The following is a 14013-nucleotide window of genomic DNA, read 5'->3' on the forward strand; positions in this document are numbered from 1 at the left end:
ATGCAAATTATATATAAGAAATGACAAAAATGTTAATACATTAACATTTTATATACATTTTTGCGTAGCTAGTTTCTCATTATTTTAGCGTTATTAATTTAGTCAAACACATTTGTAATAGACGGTTTGCACTAATGTTCTGCTAATTTAAGTCTAAACCATGGAAAAAATGTGTGGAAGCTGTTAAATCATATAGAGAAGGGCTTAGTAAGCAGGAAAGGGTGCAATATATTGACAAACTAAAGTTAATAGGTGGTAAAGATACATACAAGCACTATTAATTAAGATTTAACCTTACATTTAACCTACCTGACTGGAAATGATAAGGACAAACACGAATGTTGTCAAGATTCTTGCTCTGGAAATACTGTTTCAGTTTGGCCAACCACAAATGCCATTTGTTCCTTAGACAGTTTTTTTCCAGTGTTCTCCTTGATTTGTTATAACTTTTGGCAGTCTATAGTACTCCAAATGTTTTTTCCGGTGCGACCAATTAGTACAGCCCAAAACATGACAATATTTGACCATTTTCAGCAGCAATAATCAGCAAGATATGTGAGTATTAATCTAAATTGCATGTTGCTTATCACTGTAAAAAGCTCAGAGGAACAAGTGACTGTTAAAATATAAACTTGGTGACTTCCCCTTATATAGATTCCCACATAAACAGCATAAATCTATTTATAACTCTTTTTTTTACAGCTGCACACCTGCTACATGGCTCTCTTCAAAAACAGGCCCCATCCCTGGACTGTGTTTTCTCTGAGCAGAGCTTTGCACAACACTGTTTGTGAACTGCAGTGTTCAAACCCAGACTCTTCTTCCACCATCAGCAGTGTAAACCAGACACAGACTGTTCCAGAACCTGTGGATGAGGGCCCTCCATCTCCCCCCAGCCACTGCTGCATGAGCGGCTGCCATAACTGTGTGTGGATCGAACATGCTGAAAAACTGCTGAAATATTACAGCGATGGTGGAGACAGAGCTCTGGAGGCCGTTGAGGAGAACGTTCTCGATGACAACCTGAAGGCTTATCTTAAAATGGAGATCAGGTTACTGAAGAAGTCGAGGTGATAGTGAACTTGGGTGGAGATTTACTGAGAGCAGTTTGAATTCAAAGATTGTTACATGCAGATGTTTTTTTTTTACTGAAAAGTATAGTTTTGAAAACAACAGTTTTATGAGATTATAGTGTTTTTTATTTAAGTACTCTTCACAGAATACAGTACAGTTTATTATAATGGAAACATACAGATAAAAATTATACATTTTTAAGGCAGTGTTCAAAATTACTGGCTTACAGAACTGACTGTCAGTCAAATCAGACTACACCCATGATAAGACTTTTTTATCTACAAAAACATGTTTTTTTTTTCTTTAATATTTTCACCTTTAAAGTAAAAACAATATTAAATGTTGAAGATGTTATGTATTTATAAGTAATTTATATCATTTTGTATATTAAAAGAGATTGTACAATTGTTTATTTATCACTTATTTAATGTGTTATGTGTAACTTTTAAGTTATTTTGAAACAAAAAAATGAATCTTTGTAATAAAATAAGGCCAGAACATTTTTGTTTTTGTTAAAACGTCTTTTTACTGACGCCAAACTTTGAAAGGTAGTGTATATTTAAAAAAAAAAAAACATTTCTATTTTCAATAAATGCTGTAATTTTAAACATTTTATTCATCAAAGAATCCTCAAAAAAAAGTATCGGAGGATCCAAAAATATTAAGCTGCACAACTGTTTCCAACATTGATAATAAATCAGCATATTAAAATGATTTTTGTAGGATCATGTGGCACTGAAGACTGGAGTAATGATGCTGAAAATTCAGCTTTGTTTCACAGGAATAAATTCTATTTTAAAGTATGTTAAAATAAAAGAACACTATTTTGAATAGCAATTATATTTCAAAATATTACTGTTTTTTTCTGTATTTTTAATCAAATAAATGCAGCCTTGATAAGCAGAAAAGACTTCTTTAAAAAAAATATTATATATATATATATATATATATATATATACATACATACAGTCAAGCCCGAAAGTATTCATACCCCTGGCAAATTCTGATTTAAAGTTACTTTTATTCAACCAGCAAGGTTTTTTTATTAGAAATGACACAGACGTCTCCCAGAGGATAATAAGACGATGTACAAGAGGCATCATTGTGGAAAAAATTATTACTCATCTTTTATTAACATTTGAACAAAAAGTGGCATGTCCAGAATTATTCATACCCTTCTCAATAATCAATAGAAAAGCCTTTATTGGCTACTACAGCAATCAAACGCTTCCTATAATTGCTGATCAGCTTTTTGCATGTTTCCACTGGTATTTTTGCCCATTCTTCTTTAGCGATTTAAGTCAGGACTCTGGCTGGGTCACTGCAAAACGTTAATGTTTTCGTCTGCTTACCTTTTCTTTACCACTTTTGCTGTGTTTTGGGTCGTTGTTGTACTGAAATGTCCACTGGTGCCCAAGGCCAAGTTTCTCTGCAGACTGCCTGATGTTGTTGTTGAGAATTGTTGATGTACAGTATTGCTCCTTTTTCATGGTGCCGTTTACTGTGATTAGGTTCCCTGGTTCACCGGCTGAAAAACACCCCCAAAACATTAGGTTCCCACCACCATGTTTGACAGAGGGGATGGTGTTCTTAGGGTTGAAGGCTTCTCCTTTTTTACGCCAAATGAAGGCTACATCATTGTGGCCAAACAATTCAATTTTTGTTTCATCTGACCATAAAACAGAAGACCACAAGTCTTCTTCTTTGTCCAGATGAGCATTTGCAAAGGCCAAGTGGGCTTTTGTGTGCCTTATCTGGAGAAGTGGTGTCCTCCTTGGTCTGCGTCCGTGGAGCCCAGCGGTGTGCAGTGTCCGGTGCACTGTCTGCCTTGAAATGTTGCCACCAGCAGAGCCCAGATTCATTATAGAATGGCCTTGGTGGTGATCCTTGGATTCTTTTTTTACCTCTCTCACTATCCTCCTGGCCAGCACAGGTGTCACTTTTGACTTCCGACCACGTCCTCTGAGATTTTTCACAGTGCGGAACGTCTTGCATTTTTTAATAATACTTTGCACTGTAGCCACTGGAACTTCAAAACATTTAGATATGGTCTTATAGCCCTTTCCTGACTTGTGAGCAGCCACAATGCGTAGCCGCAGGTCTTCAGTGAGGTCCTTTGTTTTAGCCATGACTGTCCACAAACCAACAGCAGAGAGCTTCTGTTTTTCATCTGTTGAGTTGATTAAAACAGCTGTTCCCAATAAATCAGGGTAATTAGGATGCTTTAGACCAGCTTGGACTATTTGGAATGGTATGGAACTTTGGATTTTCCCCATAGATGTGACAGTTTGCAAAGGGTATGAATAATTTTGGACATGTCACTTTTTGTTCAAATGTAAATAAAGGCTGAGAAATATTTTTTTCCACAATGATGCCTCTTGTACATCGTCTCATTATCTTTTGGGAGAAGCCTGTGTCATTTCCGGTCAAAAAAAAAAAACTTGCTGGTTGAATAAAAGTAACTTTAAGTCAGAATTTGCCAGGGGTATGAATAATTTCGGGCTTGACTGTAAATATATATATGCTTGCAACCTAATCTAAGCTCGTACAAGACCTGGAGGCTTTCTGTGAGAAACATTAGACAGGATGGTACAAAATCATGTAATTTCAGTAGCTATTGATTAGTAGCACATGTTTTTGTGTCAATATACTTCCATAGAGAAGGACTGAACAAAAAAAGGCCTTTATGATGACTAAATTTATGAGTCAGTTTCTATATACAGATTCACATCTATATTCTTCTAACCAATAATTATACCCAAATGCTGATTATAAAGACACAGGGTCATAATGTTTCCCTATCTGATCAGCTCTTGCGGCATTAGAAGCCACATTTGCTGGCTCTGAATAGTCATCAGGGTTGCCTAGCAGCATAGATTGATCATGGCATTGGTCGCCACTTGTATGAGTGGTTTCTTTGACGACAGCCATCCGATCTGAGTACCCGTGAGTCAGCATATGAGGGCTTGATGCCGCGTGCCGGACCGAGGCCTGAGAGCAGAGCTGTGATCCAGCTGCTTGAAGGATTTGTGATGAATGACGTGAATAGTGGTGGTGATTAGACGTTCTGAGGATAAGATGTACAGAAGACAGCGTGACATTGATTCATGGAGGTCATTAATGTCAGTGAAGTTTGAAATGTTTTCTTCCTCTTTGACTTCAAGTAGAATTGAGCACACAAACATAAAGCAATTTGTCTGTTACATGTACACTACCAACCACTACTTCTGCTCACCAAGCCTGCATTTATTTGATCCAAAATACAGCAAAACATTTGCAATTTTGAAAGATTTTTTACTATTTAAAATAACTGTTTTCTATTTCAATATATTTTAACATGTAATTTATTCCTGTGATTAATTTTGCTGAATTTTAGCATCATTACCCTAGCCACATGATTCTTTAGAAATCATTGTAATGTTCTGATTTGCTGCTCAAAAACATTGATTATTATTAATATGTTGAAAACTTTTTTTTTTTTCAGGTTTCTTTGATGAATAGAACGTTCAGAAGAACAGCATTTAACTGAAATAGAAATCTTTTGTAACATTATAAATGTCTGTATCATCACTTTTGATCAATTTAAAGCATCTTAGCTAAATAAAAGTATTAGTTTTTAGTTCTATAATTACTGACTCCAAGCTGAATGGGATGGTGTATAATGTTATAAACTGAATGGTATGGTGTATAATGTTATAAAAGCTTTTTATTTCAGATAAATGCTTTTCTTTGGGTCTTTCATCAAAGAAAAAAATTATTCTACTGTTGTAAATATTGATAATAATAACAAAAATGTTTCTTAAACCATCATATCAGCATATTAGAATGATTTCTGAAGGAGCATGACTGGAGTAATGATGCTAAAAATTTAGCTTTGATCACAAAGAAAAAAAAATATTCAAATAGAAAGCAGTTATTTTGAATAGTAAAACTATTCCACAATAGTACTGCTTTTGCTGTATTCTGGATCAAATGCAGGCTTGAAAAAAACATTTAAAATCTTGCTGTTGACCCACTTTTTTTTGGTATTTTTAAGATTTTAAAAACTGTACATGTGTACATTTATATTACAGGAAATATATATTATAATGAATTAAATAAATAATATATTAAATAATAAATATATGTAATAAATATTAAGTAATTATATATTACAAATTTTGTATAATTTTGTATATAATTATATATAATTTTTATATATTATTATATATATACTATATATATAAGATAATGATGTATGTACTTTTTAAGATTTTAAATTCCAGATTTCAAACGTGTATGTTACACCAAAACATCAAATCAAAATGTCAGTTATGAGACTGGTTGAGTGGTTCAGATAACTACAGCAGGGATAAGAGTTTGGTCACGTGTTTATTGTTAGAGCTGGGTCATCACAGTAATCTCACAAGCTAGTTATCAATTGTTAAAGCACATGAACCCAGTAACCTTCTGGCTTTGTCCAACTGATCGATTCCTCTGTTGTTTCTCTTTAGTAAGTCTTCATATCTCATTAACCACAGACGGAACAAGGGGCACGTTCGACCCCATGACCTTGCATTGAGGCCCTGGGGCCAAATTCAGACCCAAAGACAAGCACGAGCACCTAGTGACCCACAAATCCTGTTTTTAACACATCACCACATTTAATTTCAATCTGTTATAATTATATTCTATTGAAAGAGGACAGAGAACATCTAGAGAGATGTTTTGCAAAATGTTACATTCTGCAGATGAACATTTACTTGATTTACACACCCACAGTAACAACGAACAAAGGATTTTTTGAGCTCTAGTTAATCCTAATCACAGATTTCATATTATTTAACTGACAGCAGCTTGTCAATAACAAAGACTCTCATTATCAATAGAGCAATACAGATGGCCATGCCAAAATGAGGCTAAGTAATCCTGACCGCAGATCTAGACCATGTAATCAACTAATTAAACCTCCAACCTTTAATCTAGTATCTTTGCAGTAATTGTTTTTGTGCTGTTCTGAAGGCAGTCTCAAAATACAGCATATGTGGGCTGATGTCTTGGCTGGAGTGGACTGCAGGCTGAGTCGCTAATGAACACCACTGGATAATGTAACAAACCCATATGGATGTGGGCCTGTTGTGTAACAATGATAGAACGTTACATAACAAAAGCAGCTCTAGAAGAACGCTATCTGCTAAACACTGCTTATCATCAGTTTTTGGATATTTCCATTATAATATCCAGTGTCATTCGATCAGCAAATCCCATCTCAAACATTAGCTTATTTAAGAAACCTTCTGGAAAGATTTCTGTTTGTGGCCTTTCTATATTCAGAATTACTCTCTTCTAACATCAAGTCAATTCTGCAAGTGCTACATTTATGCAGATACATGTTTTTACAAAATTTGTTTCTGTTAAACAAGTTAAACACCTTAAAGGAAACACCTTCCATACCGCTTCTGGCTGATTCAGAAGTCAACTTTTTAACAAAAGCAGGCCCGTAAAAAGTAGCCTCATCAAGTCTAATAATATTTTTGTCTTCAAATACTGTTTGAGGCCACAGTATATGCAATGTGTTATATGCCTGTGTGATATATCTGTCGGATATGAAATTAATAAGTGACCCTGGACAACAAAACCATTCGTAATTAGCTCGGGCTATATTTGTAGCAATAGCGAACAAAACATAGTAAAGGCATGTCAAAAATCATTAGTATGTCAAAAATCATTAGGATATTGAGTCAAGTTTATGTTCCATAAAGATATTTTGTAAATGTTCTATTGTAAATATATCAAAACTTCATTTTTGATTAGTAATATGCATTACTTAGAACTTCATCTGGACAACTTTAAAGGCGATTTTCTCAATATTAAGATTTTTTTGCACCCTTAGATTTTAGATTTTTAAACAGTTGTGTTTTCTAACAAACATACATCAATGGAAAGCCTTTAATCAGCTTTTAAATGATATATAAATCTCAATTTCAAAAAATTGAACTGTATGACTTTTTATGGTTTTGTTGTCCAGGGTCACATATGTAAGTTGCAAAAAGCACATGGTGTTACACGAACACACATTAAACGCATACATCCATATTGTGTTCATCTGCAGTTGAGGGGATCAGGGCCGGGAGGCGTCCCTCTCCTAATCTTCTAAGGGGGCCAGAGAGTATAAAAGACCTGTCAGCCCTGCACCGCTCCCAAAGAAAGCCGAGCGTTGACATCCACTCCTCCATAGGAGAGACATCTGTAAGAAACGGTGCAGCTGCACCTAGTCAACAGCCTGTCAATCAACAAACCGGTGAGTTCAACCTTTGAATATGCAATTATCAATAAGAAATTAGTCGTTTTGTAATCATTTTCTGTAACATTGTGTCAAAAGGTTACAATACTGTAAGTTACTATAGGTCTCGAAGGGGTTTTGACTGTACATCATCCCATTTATTATATGGATGCTTAATAAATAGTAGTTTAATTTTTTTTTGTTATATGACAAGAAATTGACAATAGATTCATATAAAAGACAGGTCATATAAAAGGTTGCCTGGGATGTCATTTATAAAGTTTAGTTAATTTTTCATAACCACAGAATGCCACAACTGACCAAACAGAATATTCCAGAAAGTGGTATTGTTTTATAGTTGCGTATGAGACACCAGATATTATTTTTAATATTTTTTTACTAGTGGGTGCAGGACACTGTAGTTCATTTATGTAAGTGAGGATAGCAAAATAAAGTAAACTGTGACATATTATACCTAAAAATTCCTCATACAGTGGACATCCAGTAAAATTCATAAAAATGTGGGACCAAAAATGATTCAGACACTTTGACCTGACCATGTTTTGCTTAAGTTTTTTTTCTGTATTGCTAATGCGACCTTTTTACACCACAGATTAAACAAAATTAAGCATTGCTTGGTAATTGGTCAACAAAGTATTGATAGTTGTGTAAATATTGTCATACTAACAGTTGCCTGAATTTTTGGTCAATTGTAATCCATTACATACTTTTCTATCAAAGTTATCTGACATTATCAAGATGAATTTGTCCTAACACAGTTTAGCTCTGAGTTCTTGTCATATTTTATTACCATTTTCTAAACTATAGCTGTGATAATGTGAGAAATGTTGAAGGTTTTGATTTGATTTTGAATTTTGATTTGACTGCTTATATACAAACCATTGCCCTCACTGTCATGACTGTAATATGAAAATGAATATGATGTTATTCAAATTCATTATTTTAAAAAAGGCATCATTGCCATTGTCTAAGTCTTTGAGGAATATACCTGAAGGTCATATTTTGTCTCTTATCTTTTCTGTTTGCTCAGCATGTTTGGTGTTATCCCTGCTCTAACAAGATTAACCCAAGTGCAGATTGCCACCATTGGGACGGGGGACATTTATTAATCCAAGCTCTGGATTACACAAAATGGGTCACCCTACCCATCACACGTTCCCTGAGCTCATTTCTGGGAGCACGGGCCATGTTAGACATTCAATTACAACGGAATATATATTTGGATTTGCGTATTACTCATCAGTAAGAGGATTACAGTATAGTTTTCTCAGTCTGGGGTGGCTGCCATAGATATCCATTGAGAGTTGGGTTGACCTTGCCTTGCTGTTACTGTAACCTCTTTGGCCTAATGTTTAATTTAAAAATAATTAGTGTTTTTATGTGTCATAAAGTCTTTCACAGTAAAGAATGAAGTCAAAATCAATATGTCATTGGGTGTGAACTATACAATAAACATACTCCAGTCTTTCTGATATGTTTACATTAGCACTACATCAAGGGGAGTGAATACAAAGTGACAGTGACCAACAGCCATGAATCTTGAGCCGCCCAAAACAGAGATCAAATCAGCCACCCGTGTCACCGGTGGTCCCGCCACACCACGCAAAGGACCGCCCAAGTTTAAGCAGAGGCAGACTCGCCAGTTTAAGAGCAAACCACCAAAGAAGGGTATCCAAGGGTAAGTCAGACAGTAAAATCTTCAAGATAATAGCTTTTTTATATTCCATACATTAGTCATGCTGTATTATATTAAAAATTCAGATTGTTATCAAATTGTTATCTAATTCAATTTAACAAAATTTGTCTGATTAAATCTATTATTATTTTATTTTCCCATTATTTTATTTTTAATAGTTTTGGAGATGACATCCCTGGCATGGAAGGTTTAGGCACTGGTAAGTATAATCTGCATTTCTCCTCCCGTGTTTTGCCATCACCTCACATCTATTCTAAGCTGTCCTTGTCTGAAATGATTAGTCTGATCAGACAGTGTATGTATGTGAGACAAGCCTCTCATATTGAGCATTATCAGACATCCTATATGACTTCTTATGGCATCACTGCAATTAAACAAACTTGAATGCTAGCTGGCCTTCAAGCTGCTTAAGGGGAGAGACCCTGCAGGCAAAAACGCTGTTTTTTCATGTACCTGTCAAGTTTAAGATTTTGGGCTTTTTGGTTTTACATAAAGTGTTTTATCAGACTAGTGTAAAGAAAATATCCAAAATACACTGTTAATTGTGTCTTTTATAGCACTTTATAGATTTGTGTCAACAGATTTCAGCTACAATACATAATTTTATAGGCCGTTTTCTCAAAATGAGTTTTTTCTCCTACACTGAGCCATAAATCTCCACTTCAGTAGCACTTACACACACCAAACTTAAAAATTTTATTCCTGTCTATATCCTGAAGGTTTTTACAGAGGGATTTGTTCATCTGTCTGTTTATGGCGTGACAAAATGAGATACCCCAAATTCCCTCTGTAAAAAACATTTGACTCTACTATGTCAAAAAAAAATTAAACTAGAATTTTGAAACTGATTTCATCCAGTGTTTCGATTTTTGTACTAGAAATGTATGCAAATTAGCATGTTTCATTATATAATGCCTCATTTGCATATTTAAACATAACATTTTAGAAAACTTGTAATACAAAAAATGTTTGCAATTATCAATGTAATTAATCAACTGGGTAAGTAAGGTGATAACTGTTAGTTAATTTTTTTTACCCTATTCACCTGCAATGTCTCGCCTTAAAGGAACACTCCACTTTTTTCGGAAATAGGCTCATTCTCCAACTCTCTCAGAGTTAATAAGTTGATTTTTACCGTTTTGAAATCCATTCAGTCGTTCTCCTGTTCTGGCGATATCATTTTTAGCATAGCTTAGCATAGATCATTGAATCCTATTAGACCAATAGCATTGCATTCAAAAATGAACAACGAGTTTCGGTATTTGTCCTATTTAAAACTTGAATCTTCTGCAGTTATATCGTGTACTAAGGCCGGCGGAAAATGTAAAGATGCAATTTTCTAGGCCGATAAGATTAGGAACTACACTCCCATTCCGGCGTAATAGTCAAGGAAGTTTGCTGCCGTAACATGGCCGAAGCAGGCGCAGTAATATCACGCAGCACATCTGCATGACCAACTGCATGCACAGGGAGCATTCCTCGTTGGAAATTACCTAGCCGGGAACTAATTTCAGGCACTGCGTGATATTACTGCGCCTGCTTCGGCCATGTTACGGCAGCAAACTTCCTTGACTATTATGCCGGAATGGGAGTGTAGTTCCTAATCTTATCGGCCTAGAAAATGGCATCTTTACATTTTCCGCCGGCCTTAGTACACAATATAACTACAGAAGAGTCATTTTTTAAATAGGACAAATACCGAAACTTATTGGTTATTTTTGAACGCGATGCTATTGGTCTAATAGGATTCAATGATCTATGCTAAGCTATGCTAAAAGTGATATCGCCAGAACAGGAGAACGACTGAATGGATTTCAAAACGGTAAAAATCAACTTATTAACTCGGGGGGAGTTGGAGAATGAGCCTATTTCCAAAAAAAGTGGAGTGTTCCTTTAAGATAACTAATTTTCCTGTGTTTCTGCCTACAGACATCACTGTCATCTGCCCATGGGAGGCCTTCAACCATCTGGAGCTTCACGAGCTTGCTCAGTATGGTATCATCTGAGCTTGTTACCTTCTCATCATTCTCTGTGAAGTTCAGACCCCTTCCTGTCGCGTTCTCCAAACCACCTGCCTCCATCCTGGCCATCGTCTCCACGTGGACCATTCCAACTTTTGAAAAAAAAAAAAAATGGAAAAACTAAGAAAAATCAACATCAGCTAAAAAAATCTAACTGACTATCTATCCCTCCGGTTTCTTTTCTTTCTTGCAGTCCAAGAACTTGTTCTGCTCAAATTGTAGAACAGATAAGTCTATACGATCCAGTCAGATTGCGTTCTGTTTGCCTAGAAAAACTACTGCACTTTTTCTTTGCTCTCTTTTTCTTTTTCTACCCACCTTTCTTGTTTTCTTCTGGAACATGAAACAAGCAAGCAAGACAGCCTCAGAGTGAGTAAAAGCGACATGTACCCGTGAAATGAATGGCTTCTCGTTTCACGTGCCTCGGTGCCTCAATCCACCTTCGCCGAGTTTTTAAGAAAAGATCAAAGTCCTGTAGAGATGAAACACCATGCTGGCCGACATTATATTCCCAAAACGTTACTTCATCACACTATTTGCCCATCAAGCTACCCAGTAGGGTAATAAATGCAAGTTTTACATTTTTGTGTATTCTGTGTAAGGATGCCCTCAGGAACCATTAGGTTTTTAATAACATATTTTCTTTGTGCTTTGCAAACCCCTCATTCAATGCGCTCATGTTAGCACACATACAAGCACGATTTCATTTAATTCTCGGTTTCAGTAAGTCTCTCAGGTGACTGTTAGGGAACAGTTTTGGGCTGTCATGTCTTGTGTTTCTTTCATCCATAATCATTTTGTGTAGTTATTTCATTTTTCATCACCATCATCTGTCATCCTCATCATCACATCCATTTTAGTATCATTTCTATCTAATTTATTCATTACTTTCCATTTGTGTATTTCATTGTATAATATTATTAATTATATTTTAATCTATTCATTCCTGTATCTTATCTTTCACTTTATTGGCATTGTGTCAAGTATGTGTTTATTTCCCTATCTTTATGTTTGTTGCATGCTCTATCTTTCACTGTTTTGTTTATGTTCCTTCATTCATTTGTTCATCCATTAGTTTAGTCACATTCTAAGTTTTCATTTAGTAGAAAAAGCCCACTTCCCACACAGTATCCAAATATAAATAATATTTCCAAACTAAATTTTAAACTATGAAAAGATGTGGTTTGCACAAGCATAAACTACTAATATGTTATGTTTGCACAGATCCTTTATATGTGTTAGGATTGTGTGTCCTTTTGAATCCTCAAGTTCTGTGTGAAGTTCTTTAGGCCTGTATTTTTAGGTGGAACATGTATCTGTTTTGAGGACATGTTTGAGGGTTGACTCCATCAGTGAGTAAAGTTAAGATTTCTCTCTACAGGAAGAGATCAAAATAAAGCTTGAAAAAAAAGAGAAAATAATTTGCTTGTTTTTTGATGCCTCTGATATTATCCCTGATATCACAGGAACGTATTAGAGACATCTATTTGATGTCTGCATTTACTTCTGTAAGATGTATTTTTTAGATTGTTTGCTCATCTGCACTACGTCTATAGGATGTTTACTATCAGATGTCAAATAGATGTCTATTAGATGTCTTTAAGATGTTTATGATTTAGAGTGTATGTAAAACTGACATCTTCAGACATCTGCCAGATGTTTGTACACAGCAGATGCTTTCCAGATCAAGTGATCTTTAACAGACATCTTGCAGACGTATGTGTGCTACTTGGGATTACAGTCAGTAAACTGAGAATTGAAAAAAGCAGAGCTTGTTTTTTTTATGTAATGCATTAGTGGTAACACACTGCCATTTGTTATTATTAGTTAATGTATTAACTAACATGAACAAACAACCCAGCTAACAATTCTTGGTTCCCAGAACATTCCCAGAACGTACATTTTTCGTCCCAGAATGTTTTTATGGTTTGTTTTTGGTTAGCAAGGAAAGTTTTCTTAATGTTGCCAGAACGTTAGTTTAGGTTTCTAGAACATACCCAGTACGTTAGTCTTTGGTTCCTCAGACCGGTAGTTTTTGGTTTGTAGAACGTTAATTTAATGTTATTCTAATGTTCCCAGAACGTTAGTTTTTGGTGTTTAGAACGTTATTCTAACTTTTCCCTAACATATGGTTTCCAAAAAACAAATGGGAAACAAAAACGTTAGGGGAACGTTTTGTGTTTGCTGGGAATGAACAATACATTTAAACCTATTACACTATTTATTCTTCTTTGCTAATGCTACCTATTACAAATGCAGTCGTTCATTGTTCATGTTAGTTCACAGTGCAGTAACTAATGTAAACAGACACAATTCGTGATTTTAATAATGCATTAGTAAATGTATAAATTAACATTAGGCCTAACTACGATTGATATTGCGTAGAAGGGTTGTTCATTCTTAGTTCATGTTAACTAATGCAGTTAACCAATGAACTATATTGTGAAGTGTTATTTTCCACCTGTTGAATAAAAAAATAAACTTGTATAAAATATAGTTAAAGTCAGTGCGGAATGTTTTATTTGTTCAGCGAGTGCTTGTACTTTACTTGTACTTGGTATTGGATGGTAGCTATTGGATGCAGTGTAAAATTATGTAAAAAATATAAATAATTTAAATAAGCAAAATATGCAATAGATGTTATCAAGCCCTCGGGATAATTTCTGAATAGTTAGTTCCACCACAAATAAGCATTCAAACGAAGAAAACAGCAACAATAACAGCAAAAAACGGGTTAAAATAGAGTGTAAACAAGACGTTACAAAACGTAACATTATCTTGCATAATCTCTAGATGAAAAATTTACAGCAACAAAAACTATAATAGTATATACACGTTTTGGTTGCTGTTTGTCATTTCTTATTTATAAAAATCTATAATTGATACATACACTCTAAAAACAAACTGACATTTATAGGAACACAACACTTAACTCTTTG

General features: G+C 34.9%; 2 protein-coding genes across 4 annotated transcripts in view; both read left to right on the forward strand.

Annotated features, from left to right (window-relative positions):
* The window catches only part of oxld1 (oxidoreductase-like domain containing 1), a 2402-nt gene extending 840 nt beyond the window's left edge, over nucleotides 1–1562 (forward strand). Inside the window, exon 2 of the mRNA XM_073827821.1 lies at nucleotides 703–1562. Coding sequence (XP_073683922.1) covers nucleotides 703–1074 — 372 coding nt within the window. The 3' untranslated portion in view covers nucleotides 1075–1562. The remainder of the gene's footprint in view (nucleotides 1–702) is intronic.
* Nucleotides 1563–7208: 5646 nt separating this feature from the next.
* On the forward strand, nucleotides 7209–13570 carry pde6gb (phosphodiesterase 6G, cGMP-specific, rod, gamma, paralog b). 3 transcript variants are annotated; one of them, XM_073827824.1, is made up of 5 exons: nucleotides 7263–7354; nucleotides 8388–8599; nucleotides 8844–9035; nucleotides 9212–9252; nucleotides 10983–13570. In XM_073827824.1, the coding sequence occupies exons 3-5, from the start codon at nucleotides 8890–8892 to the stop codon at nucleotides 11057–11059; spliced, it is 264 nt and encodes an 87-aa protein (XP_073683925.1). In that variant the 5' UTR covers nucleotides 7263–7354; nucleotides 8388–8599; nucleotides 8844–8889; the 3' UTR covers nucleotides 11060–13570. The 3 variants fall into 3 exon arrangements, with proteins under 3 accessions (XP_073683924.1, XP_073683923.1, XP_073683925.1); XM_073827823.1 differs by lacking the exon at nucleotides 8388–8599 and having other exon boundaries at nucleotides 7209–7354; nucleotides 8821–9035; XM_073827822.1 differs by lacking the exon at nucleotides 8388–8599 and having other exon boundaries at nucleotides 7209–7354.
* Nucleotides 13571–14013: the final 443 nt, after the last annotated feature.

This window comes from Garra rufa, chromosome 22 (genome assembly GCF_049309525.1).
Source record: "Garra rufa chromosome 22, GarRuf1.0, whole genome shotgun sequence".
NCBI classification, from domain to species: Eukaryota; Metazoa; Chordata; class Actinopteri; order Cypriniformes; family Cyprinidae; genus Garra; species Garra rufa.

What these genes read in the sequence shown, in the direction of transcription:
- pde6gb (XM_073827823.1), top strand. Translation starts at nt 8,890, where the DNA reads ATGAATCTTGAGCCGCCCAAAACAGAGATCAAATCAGCCACCCGTGTC. An exon ending in CCAAAGAAGGGTATCCAAGG is followed by an intron (nt 9,036 to 9,211) that starts GTAAGTCAGACA and finishes TATTTTTAATAG; the next exon opens with TTTTGGAGATGACATCCCTG. An exon ending in CATGGAAGGTTTAGGCACTG is followed by an intron (nt 9,253 to 10,982) that starts GTAAGTATAATC and finishes TTCTGCCTACAG; the next exon opens with ACATCACTGTCATCTGCCCA.